Source organism: Telmatherina bonti (assembly GCF_933228915.1).
Source record: "Telmatherina bonti genome assembly, chromosome: 3".
Taxonomy (NCBI): domain Eukaryota; kingdom Metazoa; phylum Chordata; class Actinopteri; order Atheriniformes; family Telmatherinidae; genus Telmatherina; species Telmatherina bonti.
Window position 1 is genome coordinate 35,920,535 of NC_136621.1, and position 20,420 is coordinate 35,940,954.

General features: G+C 41.2%; 1 protein-coding gene across 1 annotated transcript in view; it reads right to left on the minus strand.

The window, feature by feature from the left end:
* The window catches only part of grin2bb (glutamate receptor, ionotropic, N-methyl D-aspartate 2B-b), a gene marked incomplete at its 3' end in the record, with an annotated part of 115,703 nt that overhangs the window by 28,360 nt on the left and 66,923 nt on the right, over positions 1–20,420 (minus strand). The window contains exons 5-7 of the mRNA XM_079264301.1: positions 8,133–8,247; positions 7,744–7,949; positions 3,400–3,571 (exon numbers count right to left, since the gene is read on the minus strand). Of these exons, the coding sequence (XP_079120427.1) occupies positions 3,400–3,571; positions 7,744–7,949; positions 8,133–8,247 (493 nt within the window). The remainder of the gene's footprint in view (positions 1–3,399; positions 3,572–7,743; positions 7,950–8,132; positions 8,248–20,420) is intronic.

Here is a 20,420-nt window from a genome sequence, read left to right on the forward strand (position 1 = left end):
AAATGAGCAGGAATCCGACACACTGCTGTCGCTTTGATCGTCGCACGTCTTCACGGCGGCATGCTGTTTTATTCCTTCCTCTTATTTTGTTTTCTGCCTCTGTTGTCCTGTTTTCTCCTCTCAAATTAAATCATTAGCTGCTTGCTAAGACATTTACGGATGTGCTCTGAATTAGCATTTCTCCAAAACGCATCTCAGGACTTCTAAACGACATGCCACAGTGAGTGTTATGGAGATATAATTAGGATTAGCCATGATCAAAATAGACATCAGGCTTATTGATGAGGTCAGAGTAGGGTTGCATATTTATGTGTGAAGAAGAGAATAGTTTCCCCCCCCCCCCCCCCCCCCCCGAGGTTGCTTTTCCTACTCGCTGCAATCACTCTCTTTTGCTTCTGTATTCTTTCTTCTTCGCTTATTAGGAACCTCATTGAGTTCCCATGAGGTTTTTCTGGATCTGATCACAGCTTCCCCTCAGGCCAGGTTGTGGGAAACAAGTGCTGGATGTCATACGAGACAGCGAGGAGCGAACTAAAAGGAATATTAGGCCAGCATGATTAGCCTTATCGAATGAATGAAAAGTACTTGGGAGTAATAGTAATTTAGATCTGCTTTCTAACACCAGAAACTTGTATTAGCTCAATATAAACAGCTGATAGAAACGTAATCTGTGGGGGAAATTAAATCAAGAAAAAAGAGAAGATTTATAAAAGAAAAGAATAATAATAAGGTTTGTTTGGTCCACCTGTTCAATTGTTTGTTGACACTAATACCTCATTAGCCAATCACATGGCAGCAACTTAGTATATTTAGTCCTGTTATCATGGTCAAGAGGACTTACTGCAGTTCAAACTGAGCATTCGAATGAGGAGTAAAAGGGATTCAAGGGACTTTGAGCGGGGCATTTTTTGCTTGTCTCTTCCTGATTTTGTCGTTCTATTGGGGTTTTCACACACAGCCATCTCTGGGGTTTACAGAGAATGGTCTGAAGAAGAGACAATCACCACTGAGCAGGAGCTGACTGGGCGTTAAAGGTTACAGGAGAACAAGCAGACTGGTTGGAGATGATAGAAATACAACAGTAAGACGAATAAACGCCGATTCCAACCATATGCAGAATTCCTGAACACACAACTCATGCAGCAATGAAGCAAATGGGCTTCATCTGGAGACCACAACTAGAGCCAACCAGCTGAGAACAGGAGGCTGAGGCTACAGTTGAGACTCACCAACCCTTGACAAATAAAAGATGGAAAAACGTTATCTGGGCTGATAAATCTCCATTTCAGCTGCTACATTCAGAGGGAATGCGGTCTTGTAACAATGGTTCAGGCTGCTGGTGGTGCAATGAGTGGGGGGGATATTTTGAACCCCTTAGTATCAATATTGCATGGTTAACAACCACATCCTAACCAAGTGGCAACCTCCAGTGGTTAAAAGTAAAGCCTATTCATAAGTGCCAAAAAATGCAGTTCACCCCTCGTCCACTAGGGGGTCCAAAACAGTACAAATCTCCATAGACTCCCATGTTAAAAAGGCCAACTTCACAGCAGAAATAATGTTTACAGCCTGGTAAAAAAAAACATTTTCATTTTAATAGGTCAGGTTTGCCTTCATGACAACTGTGGGGGGGAGTGAATTTTTTTGTAACCTCCATTTGGAAGTAATTTCATCTCAAAATTTAGAATATTTAGATACCTTTTGACTGACAGGTACCTAATATCCCACTTCAAGAAGGAGGAATGTAAAACAACCGTGGTTTTTAGTCACTTAACAGTGTGATGAAGCTTTAACTCACTTACATCTGTTAGCTGGTTAGCTCCTGTTAGCTTCTGGGTTAGCTCGGTTAGCTCTTAGCAACAGCCAGGTCGGGGTTCGCTAGATGTCAATCATCCATCCCCATGCTCACAGCCTCCCTCTCAGCTCCGCCTCTTTGCTCATTTTTGTATTTTCCGGGAGAGATGGCACAAGCGACGCTGTAAAGAGCTTTGATTCAGCTTTTCAGCTACCTACGGGTGACATCACGGAGGCTCCGCCCATCTTTTATATACAGTCTATGAATTACTGAGTGTTGCTGCCAACCACAGCGTCTTCAGACGTCTGCTTCCAGTAGGATAATGCACACGTCACAAAGATCAAATCCATCTAAGGATGTTCAGTATTGTTTAATTTTTGTTTTACCAGTATCCAATTTACCAATTTTGTCCAACTTTAAATTTTGGACATCGACAATACTGATATTTTTGGAGTGAGTTGTGCCAAACAAACAAAAATATCTGGAAAACTATACACTATGACATTGCTTATATTTTGTTATTTTGAGGCAGAGGAGACGTAGCTAATGAGTCTGATATGTAATATGCGCATATTGTGTAAAAGTTGAGTCATTAAAAATGAAAAACCGATACTGATAGTTTCTGATACTGCATTTTAATGCTGATATCAGCCATAATATTGATAAGTCGGCAATATGAGGCATCTCTATATAACACTGTACTCTACTTTGTACACAATGGCCTCCACTGCCACTAGATTTCAGCCCAACATGGCGCCTTTGGGATGCGGTTGGAACAGGAGACTGTGCAGCTGACAAATCTGTAGCTTCAATGTCGGCATGTTCAATGTTTCCAACACCTTGTTGAATCCACAGCATGAAGAACTGAGGGAGTTCTAAAGGCAAAAGGGATCTAAGCCACTGCTAGCAAGGAGTGCCTTTAAATCAGCCAGTTAATATCTGTTCAATAAACATATTAAACTGATTAAAGAAAGCATTTCATATCTGTTACAATCATAACATCTGTTTCAGACTAAATTGAAAGGCTAAACCTGGAGCAGCAGCTTATCTCACTCTGCAAGTGAGCAGATGTTAACTTTGATCTCCACAAAAGATTTCTTAGTGGATTTATTTTCACAGTCATTATTAACTGTGGTATGTTTTAAAGGAACATATAAAAGTCCTCAGAGAAACATCGACAAGGACGAGTGAAAAGGAAGAACAGACAATGCTCTGGTGGTGCTGGTACAGGAGGGAGTATGAGAAGGGCACTAAATGTTGATCTGTTTGAGTGAAACGTCTTGTTGTGTCACACTGATGGCTCAATAGCATTTGTACGATGACGTCTGCAGCGTTCTGCTGAAAATGCTGCAACAGCTGTGAAATCCACCATCAGCTGGTGCGTTTGCAGGTCTGCACGAACTGTCACTGCTACTGCTTTCAAGCTGTTTACAAATGACAAAAAGCTGATGCTTCTTCCATCCTGACAAACTTCTCAGAGCAACATTCACCGCTTTTCTTCTAAGCATTTTACACAGAGGACAATCTGATCACAGCTGATGTTAACAGTTAATCAAAAGCACCCCAGGTATACAGAGAGACTGTAAAAAGAAAAAAGTCTTCACCTCTCCCACCATGCCGTTCCACGTTCCATTGACCTTCTTGCCATGCTTGCCGTTGGTCACTAAATACAGATCATAAGTGAACTTGACCGCCTTGGCGATCTTCTTCAGGATGTCGATGCAGAAACCTTTGCAGCAGCGCTTGATGTAAATCCCCGAATCGCCCGTTTGATTGCTGGTCGGTGGAAACGGCAGCAAGGCAGGAGAAGAAATCGAGACAAGAGAGCAGAAAAAAGATTTTTAGTAAGATACACAAAATACGTATGAAGATTGAACATCTTAATCAAAACATAACATAATTAACCCCACTAATGTAATAAATACACAACAAAACATTTTAATTTGACAGTGAAATTGCCTTTTTCTTCTGGGATGAATAAAAAAAAAGTATTTTTCATTTCATTTAAATGTTCTGAGACGGACATGGAAAAAAGAAGAGAACTGCTTCTTGTGTTAGTCATCTTTGTTTTCTCCAGATCAAGAAAAGGAAACAAAAAAAAAAAATCATGGATTTATTTTGTAATTTGCATTTGTAAAACCTGTACAGGTCTAAATACGCAAATGAGTCTGCAGCTGAGAGTATTTGCACACCAGCTGCTGAACCAGGATGATTGACAGGAAGCATGGCGCTAACAAGACTGCCGTCAGCTGAAACATTGGAAAGGAGGACAAAAACCCTGAAAAGGAGGCAACTTAACACAAATTGAGACAAAAAAGATAACTTGAAACGCTACAAACAAAATAGGAAGTTTGTAAAAAGTAACAGGCAGGTCAGAAAGACATCAAGGTGTCAGGACAGAAAACTCAAAACAGTTTGCCTTGAAAATAGAAAATGAACCAACAAATGAAGAAAAACAGAAACAAAAGTAACAGATGTGTTTCTATCACCCCCAGAACAGAGTAAAACCTCTGAATAAAAACTTGGTAATTACCTACATTAAAAAAAAAGAAAACCCTCTCAAATATCACTACAATTTATTTACACTCTCACAAGGTGGTTTTTCCAGACGTGTCTATGTAGAAATATCTTGTAAAAATGTTATGGAAACACTTACACATGATGTAAGTGGGCATATGAACAATTAATTTTGTAAAAATGGAAGGATCAGGAGACAGAAACATTTTCACAAACAATAAAGGAGAAAAATCTAACCGCCATCTGTGATAGCAGATGGTTTTACAAGGAATAAGAAAGAGAAACGGAGGAAAATGGCTTCAATAAGTCATGCAAATCCTCCACATCAAGTAGAAAACTAGAGAACAATGCTACCTGGCTATGTGGCAACCTGGCAACCTGGATACCTGACAACCTCATTATTTGGCAACTTGGCTACGTGGCTACATGGCAACCTGGATACCTGACAATCTGACAACCTTGCAACTTAGCTATCTGGCTACATGGTAACCTGGAAACCTGGATACCTGGCAACGTAGCTATCTGGCAACCTGGCTAATTGCAACCTGGTTATGTGGCAATTTGGCTATGTGGCAACCTGAACACCTGGCAACCTAGCATTAGGGATGAGCTACGTGGCTACATGGCAACCTGGATACTTGGCAACCTGGCTATCTGGCAACCTTGCTACGTGGCAACCTGGATACCTGGCAACCTGGCATTAGGAATAAGCTACGTGGCTACATGGCAACCTGGATACTTGGCAATCTGGCTATCTGGCAACCTAGCTACGTGGTAAGCTGGATACCTGACAACTTGGTTATGTGACAACTTGGCTATGATGCAACCTGGCAACCTGGATACCTGGCAACCTAGCATTAGGGATGAGCTACGTGGCTACATGGCAACCTGGATACTTGGCAATCTGGCTATCTGGCAACCTAGCTTTGTGGCAGCCTGAACACCTGGCAACCTGGCATTAGGGATAAGCTACGTGGCTACATGGAAACCTGGATACTTGGCAATCTGGCTATCTGGCAACCTTGCTACGTGGCAAGCTGGATACCTGACAACCTGGTTATGTGACAACTTGGCTATGATGCAACCTGGCAACCTGGATACCTGGCAACCTAGCATTAGGGATGAGCTACGTAGCTACATGGCAACGTGGATACCTGGCAACTTGGCATTAGGGATGAGATTTCACAAGAAGTGTGGTGTATGAGCTAAACCCTATTCAAAGGAATCATGTGCGAATGACAATTATACTTTTATACACTTCTATCTTGTGTAAATTTGAAACAAAAACACAGCAACTGTGTATAACTGAACCGCGAGAATTTGGCCGAAGTAAAGATAAATTACACCCAGAAAGTCCAGTTGTAAACCATTATTAGCACCTAAACAGGTGAACAAAAGCTAAAAAAGAGACTCTCAGGGTGTGGATAATTTGATAAAAGTGATATTTAGTGATCAATGATGTTTCGTCCCATTAAAGCTTATAAATACGATTGCCTGATGACAACGAGCACATTTCTACAGTCACTGGTGACATGGAGTTACACTTGATTACATCTTCTCTAAATCCAGAATCACACTGAATCTACAGCCTTCTTCCATCATCAGTAGATTTAGTGATGATGAAGTCACTTTTTAGGAAACTAATTCATGATATCACAAAGCAAAGACCATTTAAATTTTCCCCAGTAAACCCTCAATGATATCTACTCAATAATATATCCAGCAAACAGTCCGAATCAATCCCTAAAGCTGTTCAGTCAACAGCAATACGAGCGCGCTGGACTCTGATTGGCAGGAATTATTTTCCCTCTGTTCTTCAGCTAACTCAAACTGTCATAACAAAGCTGCTTTTTTCCCTTGTTTATGTTCATTATCATATCTCTTTTGTGCCGCTTGATCTGGAAAAAAGTGCAATTAATTACAATAATTTGTTCATTTTTCATCAAGGTACGTTTCCAAAGCCACAGCATTCAGCTGGTAAATAAAGATTTATTGATTTATCTTTTTCCGCTCCCAAACAAAACCAAGCAACTGAGAAAAACCTTCTCTGAGAGCGGCATGATTTACAACATTTCTCAAGAGACTTATTTCAGTCTCACACAAGTAAACAGGTTTTATAAACTCATTCATTCATTCATTTTCCGAACCGCTTATTCCAATTCAGGGTCGCGGGGAAGCTGGAGCCTATCCCAGCCGGCTTTGGGCGACAGGCAGGGTACACCCTGGACAGCTCGCCAGTCCATCGCAGGGCCACACACAGAGAGAGACGAACAACCACACTCATGCTCACACTCACTCCTAGGGGCAATTTAGAGTGACCAATTAACCTAACATGCATGTCTTTGGATGGTGGGAGGAAGCCGGAGTACCCGGAGAGAACCCACGCATACACGGGGAGAACATGCAAACCAGCCAAGGATCGAACCAGCGACCTTCTTGCTGTGAGGCCACAGTGCTAACCACTGCGCCACCGTGCAGCCGGTTTTATAAACTGTCATCTAAAATCTTACAGTGATGAAGCTTAAAACACAGACACACACACACACACACACACACACACACACACACACACACACACACACACACACACACACACACACACACACACACACACACACACACACACACACACACACACACACACACACAGAGTGAGTGAAACATTTAAAGTGTGCGTCATCAGTCAACAGGCTGTTCTGGCTTGCAGGAGTTGCAGGTGCGTAACAGCTGTGCAGCAACACAATGGCAGCTCTGGCACAGTTGGAGGATGCTGTTATTACCAGGCCAAGGACAAATGCGTTTGTGGGTTTTTCTGCTCACACAAGGGTGTCGCGCTTTGTTTGTTACTGCTGCTTGTTTATGAAATCAGGCTCCTGCAAGTGAGCAACCTTCATGATGAAAAAAGGGTTGTACAAACATGGAATGAAGTGAACACAGTGGTTTAGTTATCAGGCATTAATGCTGATGTCTGCTGCATATTGTCGGCGACGTGTTGCTGCTTATTGCTGATGTGCTGCGTGGAAGCAGGGGGGTGAGAAGAAATAGGGTGGAAGACACGTTTCTAAGAACAACCACACTCTGCTAGAAGATGGGAAATGACCTCAGGAGATTTCAGGTAGGTCGGTGGTAGAAGCAGAAGCCCATTGAAGAGAAATAATTAGCACAGTCCTCTGAGAGCTGGATCATGAGAGGGTCATCGTGTGGAGGAGGAAAACGGGGACAGAAACTAAGTCAATGATCTAGTTAGCGGAGGTGAAACAATTCAAGGTAATCACAGCACTGAGAGAGTCTGGGAAGAAAAGGAGCGGACACCCATTGCAGCTGTTGTATTGCTTAGTGTGTCGTCAGAAGCTTCAGATTCAATCATTCTCAGTCTTATTAAAAGCATGAATCATTACGGTTGCAGAATTAATTCAAAGGAAAACCCTCACGTCAGTTTGAGCTGTTTGCGGCACGGCACAGTGTTCCTCATGCACGTCCCACTGAGTGGGTCCACGTCCTCCACAATGACAAACGGCGCCTCCTCCAGAGTCACGATGGACAGGTGGTCCTCCCGCTCCTTCGCTTCCGAGTACAGCTCAAAGCGAGGCCACACGTGGTACCGCATCGTCAAAGATCCTCTCTCCCACTTGCCAACCTGCATGAGTGAGTGGGAGGAGAGCTGTGTGATGTACAGGCTACTGCAAAAGCTACTTCAAGTTGCAGAGAGACACTCCAAACGGACAGAAAAACAAAGTGACAGACACGTCACAGAGGGGGAGGAATGCAGAGAAACGACAGGGGTGAGGGGGGTTAGAGGAGGAGAAGAGAGGAGGTTTACCCTGTCCCAGTTTCTGTCCTTATCCAGAAGTATGATGACCAGCTTGGGGAACATCTGGTGGCCTTTTTCACTGAACGACAGGTTTCGACCCTCAAATGTCACATTCATGACGTACCTGAAAACAAGAATTCCAGCCTGAGTGACAAATATCGCCTTCTGTCCATTTCATGGAAAGAAAAACGGGCTTCAACGGTAACTTATGCTGGATTGCATATTTATTTTTTAGGATAAATGGAAATACCTTTAACATGCATTTGTTGCTTCCATTACTCAGACATCTTTTAGCCACATTTCAGCTGAATATCCACCCTCTTTCTGCTCCAACAGGGAGACATATCTATTCCACCCTCAAGTAGCTAACTTTGTCCATCTGCTGTGTTGCACACAGTGCAGCGGCTGGAGACATTACAACACTACAGATATGAGCCTTAAAAGCAAATGCTTTCTTTTTTAATGGCAGCACCAGTAACACCTACAAAGATGTCTGCATGAAGATGATGCTTTCATGAGGTTTATTGTAGCAGTAGCAGTGAAAAGGACCCAAATGGAGACTCAAGCCTGTTACATACTACATGAGAAGCAAGAACTCAGTTCTTGTTCTCGAGGCTGCAAGAACAAGAAAAAATGTCTTGTTCGGCAGGTCCATACATCCTCCACGAGAAGCAGGTCTGCAGCGGGGAGGGGTCACTGTGGGGGGCAGATGTCTGCTTTTATGCACGATGAACCCGGTTATTACCTCCGCCGAGGAGGTTGTTTTCCCCGGCGTCTTTTTCCTTCAGATAACTTAAAAGGTTACGGATGGATTTTTATAAATATTTCAAGAGTTGTTGCAAATGTAAAAATGAAGAAGTGATTAAATTCTGGTGGTGATCCGGATCACCGTTTGGATCCAGGAATGTTTTAAAAGGATTCTTAAACATTGTGCTTGGCGGAGGTTTCCGCTCTCCAAGTTTCTAGTTTCATATTTAACGAGCAGCTTCGTCCGCGGCAGGGCGGGTCGTGCACGCGGCTGGGTCCGAGTGTTTTAACGCCACATGTAAAAATGTTCGTACTTTCTCACCACCTCGATCAGCTGTTTTATCAAAACAATCTGTTTTGCCGGCAACAGCAAAACAGCAAACGGAAGCAGCAACTCTGCTTCATGCTTTCTCTGTGTTAACCACGCCCACCTCCAATGTCCGACCAATCACACGATACTTCTTACAGCCCCGCAAGAAAAAAGTTCTGCCAGCCCGGTGTGTCAAGAACTGTCCTCAAACACGTTCGCGAGAACAAAATGATGTAATTTTCTTCTCGGAGCCTCGAGAACAAGAAAAAAGTTCAGGCTTCAGGCTCATGGGGTGGACAGGTAAAGAAAGTCTGAAAGTCTATTCACATAAATCCAAAAGTATAGTTGAGTAGGACTAGAGACAAAACTAAGCAAGACGACGTCAAACAAAGACCAGGACGAGGTGAGGAACGAAAAGGAAGTCCAGGTGTATGTATACAGAGTCCTGCAGGTGTAGATGTGTGGCTGTGTGTGTAGGAAGACCAGAACACAACATCAGCTACACAGTTTGAGATTTTACCCGACTTAGAAGTCCACAGGAAATCTCTACAACAGGCGTCTAATCATGTTTGATGTGTGCAGATCGCTGATGATACCTGCAGGCCGCAACGCCATGGATTCCAAGCATCATGTTCACTACAGTGGACACCTGTTTAAAGGCTGTTTTCTAGCATATTCATTAGTGAGGATGGTATATTTGTAATTTTGCCACTTCCGTGGCCTTTAGGAGAGTCACTCGACACACTGCCACACACTGAAGAATAAACAGATATACGGTCGTATAAAATTTTTACATTTAGACAAACACAAAATGTACAAGTTTATCTCAGTGACTGCTGTGCCATCACACCTCCGCGATTGGCTGGCTCCGCAGGACACACCCGACTGTGCCAGTACCCACCTGTAATTCAGCTGGAGCTTCACTATTTAACCCAGCGTCTAATGAACATTCAGGTCAGCTGTGGTTCTGGTGAAGAACGGCTCACCACTTTAGGATTCTTATGACTGGGGCTTGTTGTGGCTGCCTTTGTTGGTACTTTTAGTTGGGCTTTGTTTTTCTTTGGTTATTGTAAGGATTTGTGGTGGTTTGTTGTGTGAACCAACTGGGTTTGTTTTGTGGACATTATGTTGGTTAAATATTAAATATATTTTTTGTTTATACCAATTTCTTGTCTTTAATGTTTTTGCCTATTTTCCCCTAGCAGAGCTGTGGTTTATAACAGTGAGAAACAGGATAAGAAAATGATACAATTTTTATAGAATATTTCTATTATATAAATAAGGCGATATATAATTTTATAAATATTTTGGTACAATACATAAAATGAATAAACTAAATAAAAAGTCATAATATTAAAGAAAAGAAAAGTTTCTGTACCTGTCTATAGTAATTATTATATGTGCAAAAATTGTGGCGTTGATTTGCTTAATAATTCATGTATCAGAGGGTTAACATGTAGTAAGTTCAATAAGTTGAAATGTGTGTTAACATGACTGCTGGTTTGCTATTTTTTTTTATGTATCTTTTAGGGTCTGAGTTGGAGTACATGTCACAAGTAAGGCCTTTGTTTCTGCAGCTTAACTACAGTTTCTCCTGTTTCAATTCCATAAACTTACTTTACTTTAATCTACAATGTTTAGATCAGGGGTGCCAAAGGTCGGTCCTCGAGGGCCGCTGATCTGCAGATTTCAACACACCTGACTTCCATTATATGGACCCAACAGCCAATGAAGTTCTGCACAATGATGGATTAGTTTCAGTCAGGTGTGTTAAAACAGAGATACTGACTCTGGGCACCCCTGGTTTAGATCAAGCAGAAACCTCCGGCGTTTAAAAATGAAGCCCACGAGGAAGTGCCAAGAATTGTAGTTCACCTCTCATCCACTAGGGGCTCCAAACATCCCCATATACTTCCATGTTGAAAAAAAACTTCACAGCAGAAATAAACATGTTTACAGCCTGGTACAAAAAACTATTTTAGGTTTAATAGGTCGGCTTTACCTTCATTGGAATTGTGGGGGAGTGATTATTTCATAATTTATATATAATCTATTTATAATCAATTTAATCATGAATTTTGGCACAATTTGGAGTGTGTCCTTTTGATTGACAGGTATCCGATATCCTGCTACTTGAGTGTAGAACAACTGCAGTTTTATGCCAGTAACAGTGCGACTTTAGCTTTAGCACACCAACCTCTGTTAGCCGATTAGCTCCCATTAGCTTTGGGTTAACTAAGAGGAGTTTCAATCATCCCCCCCTACGCTTACAGATCCCCCCCCCTCACCTCTTTGCCCATGTTTTATTGTCCGGTACAGACGATATGCATGACGCTGCCAAGATGGCAACAGTGGAAACCACCCAATGAGCTTCAATTTAGCTCTTCAGAAATTCATCTTTCAGATACAGTCTATGGCTTAGATATGTTTTTATTTATGCACAAAGTAAAACCACATTGATTCATCACACCAGGCTACTTTCCTGTTAGCTGGTTAGAAGATGTGGCTACATTTCTGTCACTGCTACCATCAGAGATATCCAGCATTTCCTACATGTAGACCACATATAATCTGGCTTTGCTAACACTGCCTTTTACTGAAAAACAAGAAACAGACCTCAATGCAAAACTAAGAAAAACAGAACACAGATGCGCTGTATGTTGGTGTCGTCTTTTATATACAGTTATGGTTTATGACTGCTGTACATCGATATGAGTAGCTGCCTCCATGTCGTTTCATCTCTTACACGTCCTCTTTCATGTCACTCAAGATCCATTTTTGGTGCTTTTTCTTGTTGCTTCCAGCCTTGCTGATCCACCTCCAGCATCTTTTGTTCAGTGTAAGCGCTATCCCTCCTCTGCGTTTGTCTTCAAACTGGGCTGGTCACTCCCAGTGAAAATCTCAGCATCTTCAGCAATGCTTCCTGTCCATCAAACACTACCTTTTCCCTACAAAAGTTTATTTTTGATACATGCAAAGTAAGAGATTATATCTGTGTTTAATCAGAATTATGTCACCTCATGAGGCAAAGATGTCGTCTTTCTGTGTAGTTTGCAAAGATCAAACCTTTAAAAGAAAGTTTAAGAATTGTGTTTATATGTAAAATAAACCATTTTTCTTTAATTTATACCTTTTCAAAGTTCCTTTGGGTTACAGTTAATCTTTTCTACTCCTTTTATTATTATAATCAGTAGTAACCTTGATAATTTATTCACTTGAGGCACAGGACCAAAACAACTACAAAGGTGACCCTGTTTGAGACATATGGCACCTGATAGACGAGGAAGCAGAGGGAGTGCCGGGAGCATGGAGACAGAGTGGCAAGAAGTGAAAGGTGGAGGAGCTGGAAAGCAGAAGCGAGTGTATTAACCGCCTGGTGAATCCATATCAGTATATGCTCTATATCTGTCAACAAGTGTACAGCAGTGGCAGATAAGCTGGAATCATTGCTTTCTTTCCCAGCCACCTCCTTCCCTCCCTCTTCCTCATACTGATCTGTGGGCTGCCGTCACCATGGAGACGCTCTGCCTCTGAAACAATCCACCGGAGAAATAAATATCTTGAATGTGAGCGGAATAGAGCTGGATGTGTGTATGTGTGTGTGCACAGACCTTTAAAGAAGAAGCACATTTCACTGAGCATCATGTCCGACAAAGTGCAAAATGAAAACAATAAAACCGTTCAAGTGACTTTTTTCTTTCTTTTTTTTTTTTTTTTTCTCCCCAAAACAGCCAACATAATCCTGAAATCTACCCAAGATTTTATCACAGGTACCTCCCACTAGAACATTCAGCGCCTCTATCTGTAATGCCTTCGACTTTATTTATAGCCTAACTCTGTCTTAAATACACACACACACATACACACACACAGAGAGAGAGAGAGAGAGCAGGCTAAATGCTTTAAGCAAGTCAATAATATGACTCAAGCCTCCATGAAATGCCTTTTGCTGCATGCAGGCTGGCTAGCACGCGGCAAGTGCTGTAATGCGGGTGTAACATGGGATTAGCCTCCTAGGAATAATCTCTGTTTGAATAGGCAACAAAAAAGATCAAGGCGGTGTGGGTGGAGGCTCTGGAGGTCCAACTTGTTGCCATCTTGATACCATGACAACCCACAGGACCAGTAGCCGCCCCGTGAGCTCATGCATCGTCATGTCAGAGCGAGTTTACGTACGAGCAAAAAGAAGATAGAAAAAAAAAGACGCAAGTAAGCTCTTAACATAGTATCATGTCATGTAGCGTGTTACCATGGCACCCACAACCACAGCAATTTTCATGCAATCAGTTGTGTTGCCATGGGAACAGTAATCTCACCCCGGAGAGGCTGTTTGAAAGCGAGACTGAAAGTGAGAGAAAGGAGTAATTTTCATTCTAAACCTGAGTGTTTACCCACTTCCCCTCATGCTGTCTTTCACTCTCAGATCAATCTCACCATCTAACCTCTGAGCAGCGTGTCGGATTGCACATCAATATGACTCATTTGCCCGTGCATTAACCTGCGCCTTTACAAAGACAGATGCATGCTGTGAATTTACAGCAGAGGAGGCTGTTCTGTTTATCATTTCCAAGCCCTGTACTATTGATGGAGCTTTTATGTGCTGTTTGATCCCCCCTCATGTCAGAGCTCCCCCCACCGACTCGGGTGGAATAAAAGGGGAAAAAATAAAAAATAAAAACAATCGGGACAAGCCACTAATAGAACCTCGTGTGACTTCATCACAGCAATATGCAGCTCTTGCGTGTGCCTTGCTCACAAACTGTTCCCCAACTAATCACCGGCTGTGAGGGGATTTTATTTTTTTAGTTACAGTCACAATGAATCATCAGTCCCTTTTTAATGTTTTTTTGCCTGTTATTTTGTTTGTAATCTGTTTATTTCATCGCCGTTTCGCACAACTTCTCTTTAATTCTGTCTTTTGCCTGGAGTGGAGCTAAACAGGGTCACAATTGCTCTGTCGCTGCAATGCAGCAATGTAAAAATACACTGTATATCTGCTGCATGTGTCTGTAAGGGAGCGTGTGCACGTGTACACACACTGACATACTGTATCAGCTTTGGATGGATGACTCATAATTTGCAGAAGACTTACCTCTGAAGAGACGGCGGTTATGAAGAAAATGGGAGCTACATGTTACAGGTTCAACAATAAAGAAGCTGAAGAGAACTGAAGAGTCTAAATGACTTCTTCTGAGGTGTTTTGTTCCTGTGAAAATAAGTACTTCATCACTGGATTGTTCATTATTCACAGATCAGTTAATATGTAAATGAGCCCTTTATGCCCAACATAATGCAAAAGAGAAGAGGAGTAACTCGTGTACAAACTCCAGACGTTTACAGCTTTACCTTGAGTGGGTATTTAGAGTGGAAATGGAAAATGATAACAAGCCTTTAGTTTGTTGGTAATGAACCCGGCTCTTGTCCCACTCCGTAAGTCGATGTGATTGACCGTTAGGTTTGTTACGTCCACGTCCTCCACAGTCCACCTCTTTCTGAGACTGTCCAGACTGCAGCCATGTTTACATGCACCGAATCACCTCAAACCAGCATCTTTCAGTCTTTGAAAAATGTAACGTGTAAAGCTTGTTACAACCTCCCAAAGAAGCAAAAACTTTGTTCTTGCTCTCGAAGATGCAAGATCAAGAAAACATTTCTTCCGTCTGGTTAATTCCTGCTCCATTAATTATTTAATGTTTAACAGGAAATTCCGTCCGCAGCAGGGTGGGTTTTGTGATCAAATGCCTCATGTTGTAAAAGAAGTTTGTATTTTCTCATCAATTTGATCAGCTGTTTTATTAAAACCATCTATTTAACATGCATCAGCAAACATGTGGAAGTAGCACCTCTCTGCTTTATGTTTCTCTGTGTCACCACGCCCACCTCAAATACCCAACCAGAATTCAATTCAAAATCCTTCTGTTTGTTTTCTGCTCCATCCATGGTCTTGCACCTCCGTACCTTTGTGACCTCCTGACTCCTCACCAGCCCAGCAGAGCCCAAACTCTGGAACTCTCTGCCTCTGGAGTTACGCTCCATCATGGACCTGCCTCTGTTTAAGGCCAGGCTAAAGACTCATCTGTTTAGATCAGCCTTTGGCTGTTGAGATTTTTACATGCGAATGAACTGCTATTTTATATTTTTTACTTGTTTTTATCTTTGTTCAGCACTTTGGTCAACTAAGGTTGTTGTAAAGCGCTTTATAAATAAAATTTGATTTGATTTTGATTTGACCAATCACATGATACTTCTCAGAGCCCATCGGGAAGAAGGTTCTGCCATCCCGATGTGTCAAGGACTTCCTTTGGCGCTATTGATATGAGCCTACAGAGCATTTTTGTTTTAGATGCCCTGCAGAAAAATGTTTGGGTCACAGAAAAATTACCTGAATTGTGGGAAAATCAAAGTGTGATTACAACATGTGAATCCTTAAAAAAAAAAAAAAAAGAAAGAAAAAAAAGATGATTTATGTGGCTCCATCAAGCCAGAAATCAGGTACATTTCTATACTGATGGATATGCAGAGGCAGGGTGTTAGAAAATTTATATATTATCATTTGTTCATGACTTATCTTTTCTTTTATCATATGTTAAACTTTTGAGATTACTTTAACAAAGATTGATTCTTTCTGGTGAAGCAGGGTGCCTCATGTTTAATGAGCTTGGCTCACTCAGACATACCATCCTATTGTTATCTTTGCACCTCGTGTTTTACTCATGACTTGCTTCTGGTAGTCTGTTAAAATAGATGCTTATTGTTTTAGCAGCTGCAGGAGTAAATGAAGTTAATACTATACATTAACTGGAAACTGTGTGTTGAACTCATGACATGTGTCATGCCATTATCTGTCAAATAAAAAGCCTGAGCAGAGGAAGAGCAAGCGAAGAAGACCGTTAGGAGTCTCTGTGCGAGCTCTGAGACTGTTCTCTTCCCCTTTGCAAAGGTTACACTGAGTTCTAAGTCCGTGTCTCTTTCTTTATTTTACATGTCACAGGGGTTTTAAACCTGACACAGGGGTTGGTTCGTAAGGAGCTATGATTACTGCAGATGATGGAGGTGGCCTCAGGTAAAGTGGTGAAGAAATTAGGATTCGAGTAAAGTCTGCCAAAAATTGTCATTTGCATATAAAGTTTTCAGCAAGGAATATCATAATAGAACAAGAGAGAAAGAGAAAATGTCCTTTTCAACAACAACCTGGTTAACAACACAATATGAATCACCAGCAGCTACTTGTATTAAAGTGTCAAGTTAATGACAAGCACTGCTTATCTGCCTGAGAGCTGGACGTGAATAATGAAGATCAGGTAGACGAGCTGACGGTCAAATCTGGTGAAAACTCTCTTAATGTGACCTCCAGTCACAGTTCCCTTCTGTAACGTGAATTCCTATGACTTAAAAACTTCCAAGTCACATGTGATGTGTCGTGAACAACGCTATAGACCAACAAACATGAAAATCCTGCAGTCTAAACTCAGCTTGAGCTTTCTCAGTTAGGAACCAGTATGGAGAAAATACAACCGGTTTACTTTTAAGTGCAGGTAAGTGTTTACGCATAACTTTGGAGTCTAGCGCTCCGGGGGAAGAAGGAGTCAGACACAGGAGCATTTAATATGCATGGATTAAAAAATGGGAGTCAAATACTTTGGGAATACCACAAATATCAGATCATCCTGGCATCATACCCACAGCACAGGGAATGGAAAGAACTGGGCGAGTGTAGCGTGCAGCTACCGAAGCAGCGACAAAACTGCCGGTTTCATCTCAAGGTCTACGTTTGTTCAACAGAGTTTAAGGTTTACAGCAACCACAACTATACAAAGATCAAGTTGGGGAAGCCTATACTTATATAGATAAGATATAGATTAACTTCCCTGAGTTATCATGATGTTTATCAGGTAATATACTTAAACCTTATGACTCATTTTTATAATTTATTTGAAATATAAAAACTCAATGATATTTATTTTTCCTAAATACTGCTGTATGTCTGTTCTTTACACACTGAGGACTTAACTATTTAACTTAGACTCTAACAAAAAAGTCAGAGAAACATATTTCTCAGTTTTTCCCGTTTGTTTTGGCAAAGAATAAACAGAATAAATGTTTTGGTTTTTTTTTTAAAGCAAAGGGTTGATGTTAAAAAGCAGATGTTAATAATAATGTAACAACGGTTGAAAATTGAAGCAGTATTTTGTTATAACAAACAGTTTGTGTTTTACGTACCCAAACCAATGGGTAGAGATGCTCAGGCAGGTTTATTTACACAATATTTTACAGAAATTCTACCAAGTGGTAGACCAGGACCTTAAAGGCTTTGTTACACTCGGATGAGTATGATTAAACTGACAATCCCTTTTGATAGATTTGATCAAGTTTTTTTTTTCTAATCAGTTAAAATTTTAACTTAAAGGAACGACATTCCAATGCTGGGATGAAATCAAGGTTTGGAAACTAACTAACTAACTAAATCAATAAATAGTGAGCGAGCGAACCAACCAACCAACCAACAAATTAATGAAAAGGCTCCTTGTTGCTCATGAAGTGTCCCCTTAGCCTACGATCACAGTGTCAAAGTTTAAAAACTATGTTTCACTCATTTCTAAAAGGAGGACATTCTAAAAAATAGATTACATGATAATATCTTAAATAAACAAACAATAACTGATCATATGATCACTGCTCCTTTATGTATCATGTTTGTGACTGTCATGCCTGAATTTTTTATACAAACCATCTTGCAAAAGGGTCACACCACTGGCAGCTCAAGACCACATCCATGGAGAAAGACATTAGATGCTTATATTGCAAATAAAGATGGTGATAAGTTCCCTGTAACAATAAATGAAAATAATAAAGAACAGGGATGAGGCCCCTCACCAGCTGTTGTTCTAGATGCCCTTAAAGGGAAATCATGTCATTTTTAACCCAAACATCAGCCTAATGTGAGTAATATTAGATGATTTCTTGCTGTTCAGTATACAGAGCTGCCCTCTTCAGAAACCAGACTTTGTAACTTTGAAGGAGCGGATCCGTCTCTCATGGGATCATGTGACCTGGAGCTCTCTCCTTTATGGCTCTCCCCCTATAAACACAGAGGGCTGTGCTTTGTGCTACTTTTCCCTCCTCTTCCAATAATAGTTTATCATGGCCGAACAAAGTGAGAAGGGGAAAATGGTTTTCTGAGGAGGCCAGAAAGAGAAGGGATCGCTTCAGAGGAAAGACACGAATCCATCTTGGGAAAGAAGTCACTCGTCTGATGAAAGAACAGTATAGATGCAGAACCCACTATCTGTTTGCCTCAGTATTGTCAGAGTAGTAAGTCAGCTCTTTGCCTGCTGTGCAAACGCACCAAAATGTGTAGAACTTTTTTACATCTTTCTACTACGTTTATTTAAAACAATGGCGGTAAGCGCCTGATGAGCCGCAGAACGTTGCAGTACACGTGCATGTCTTAATTTTGCTAAATGTGGCTAGGTGAAGCTAATCGGCTACAGACCAAAGCTAACATGATGACTCCATAAACATGTCTTGCAAGTTGGGCTGGTTAGGCAATAAATACGTTTCCTATGATTCATGTAAATATCAAAGAAGTAACAGAACGATCAACAACTGGCCTGGTTTAGTTTGATGGGTTTTTAACACTCTTCAACACGAAGCAGTAATTACCGTAGTGTCTCATAAGCTAACGGCTAATGCTGATGCTTTCATAACAAGATGTTATGAGTTGAGCCAAAGTTACTGCTTCATTTCAGACTCAAAAATATCATGTATAGGAATGTTTTTTGGGCACTTTTTGTGTTTTGTTGTGCATTTCATGGATGGAGACTCTTCAATTTAGCAACAGTGTCATGTGGCCGTTGGAAAGTTACAGGTTTAGCGCACGTAGTGGTCAAAAATTACATAGTATCCCTTTAATACAGTAACCATGAATGATCTTCATCTTGATTCCAGTTAGAAACCTGTGATGTTTCTATCCTACATGGCTACAAAGCTATTAACAAAACCTGAATTTTAACAACCTTGCCAATACCAATGAAATATCCCAGGATAATTCCACTGCTTATTTAATGAATCATTTATTGCTGGTGGCACAGCTCTAACAGCGTAAACACACAAACACACACACAGTGATGGGGAACTGCACACATAAAGATGTAAGGCTCTGTGTTTTTGAGCTGCCGCCTTTAATAAGCGAGTCCACAGCAGCTCCATGTGAGGTGGACTCATGAGGACCCCAGTGGAGCCAAAGCTATCAGACAGCAACCTGTGGAGTCTGAAGAGAGTTGAGTGTGCAGCGGCGAGAGGACTGTCTCATTTTATATATTTAAATACAAGCAATGTGAGTCATGGACATGACCTTTCATACTGAAAATCTCAAAAACTGCCAATTTCTTCATAGAAAAAAAAAAAAAAAATCTGCCTCTTTCTCTTCAAACGTTAGTCAACGTTTTTTTTATGAAGTGTCAACAAACCACTGATGTAAATCATTAGTGGTTCATGGACATTTATTAAATATTACAGTCAGATCAGTTTGACACTGACAGTGTGTGAAAGTCAAGGCAACGGTCCGTTGATTAAAGTATTTCTGGTTTGCACTGAATTCCTTTCACTTTACAAGACAATTTTGAAAAAACGAGGCCTGAAAGCATCAAATTTCCTCTTGGAATTTGTCTGTTTTCATTTTGAACTCTAGTTTAATCATCTTCTAGTCTCCACTGTTTTCCTTCTTTACAAATAGGTCGAACCGTCCACAACCCAGCATCGTGTTAGAAGCAAGCAGATCTCACAAGCTTGTACAGTATTTTGCAATGTCTAATAATACTTTTTAAAATGCTTGACCTGCAAACCAATAAACACGCCTAACGATGTCTTTAAGTTCCACCATATGAGCCGAAAATATCTACCTCATAACTGGCTGGAACGATTTGACCTGGAGTTGTTTGCTCTGCGTTTTGCTCTCGTCATGACTCAGTCAACCATCGTGTATCGGTGCTTGAGCGATGAGTGTAGACGTGACTGAAGCATATAGTTGTAAATAAAAATAAGCTAAAGGAAAATAAATGGCATGATGTAACACTGTCGTGCATGCTCAAGGTCGGGGACTGGCTCAAAGTCAAGATGCAATCGGTTGGTTTTCCTTAACTACGTTATTTAATATGAATTGGCTTGAATTGGTGTGTGTGTGTGTGTGTGTGTGTGTGTGTGTGTGTGTGTGTGTGTTTGTGTGTAAAATACCTGGAGAC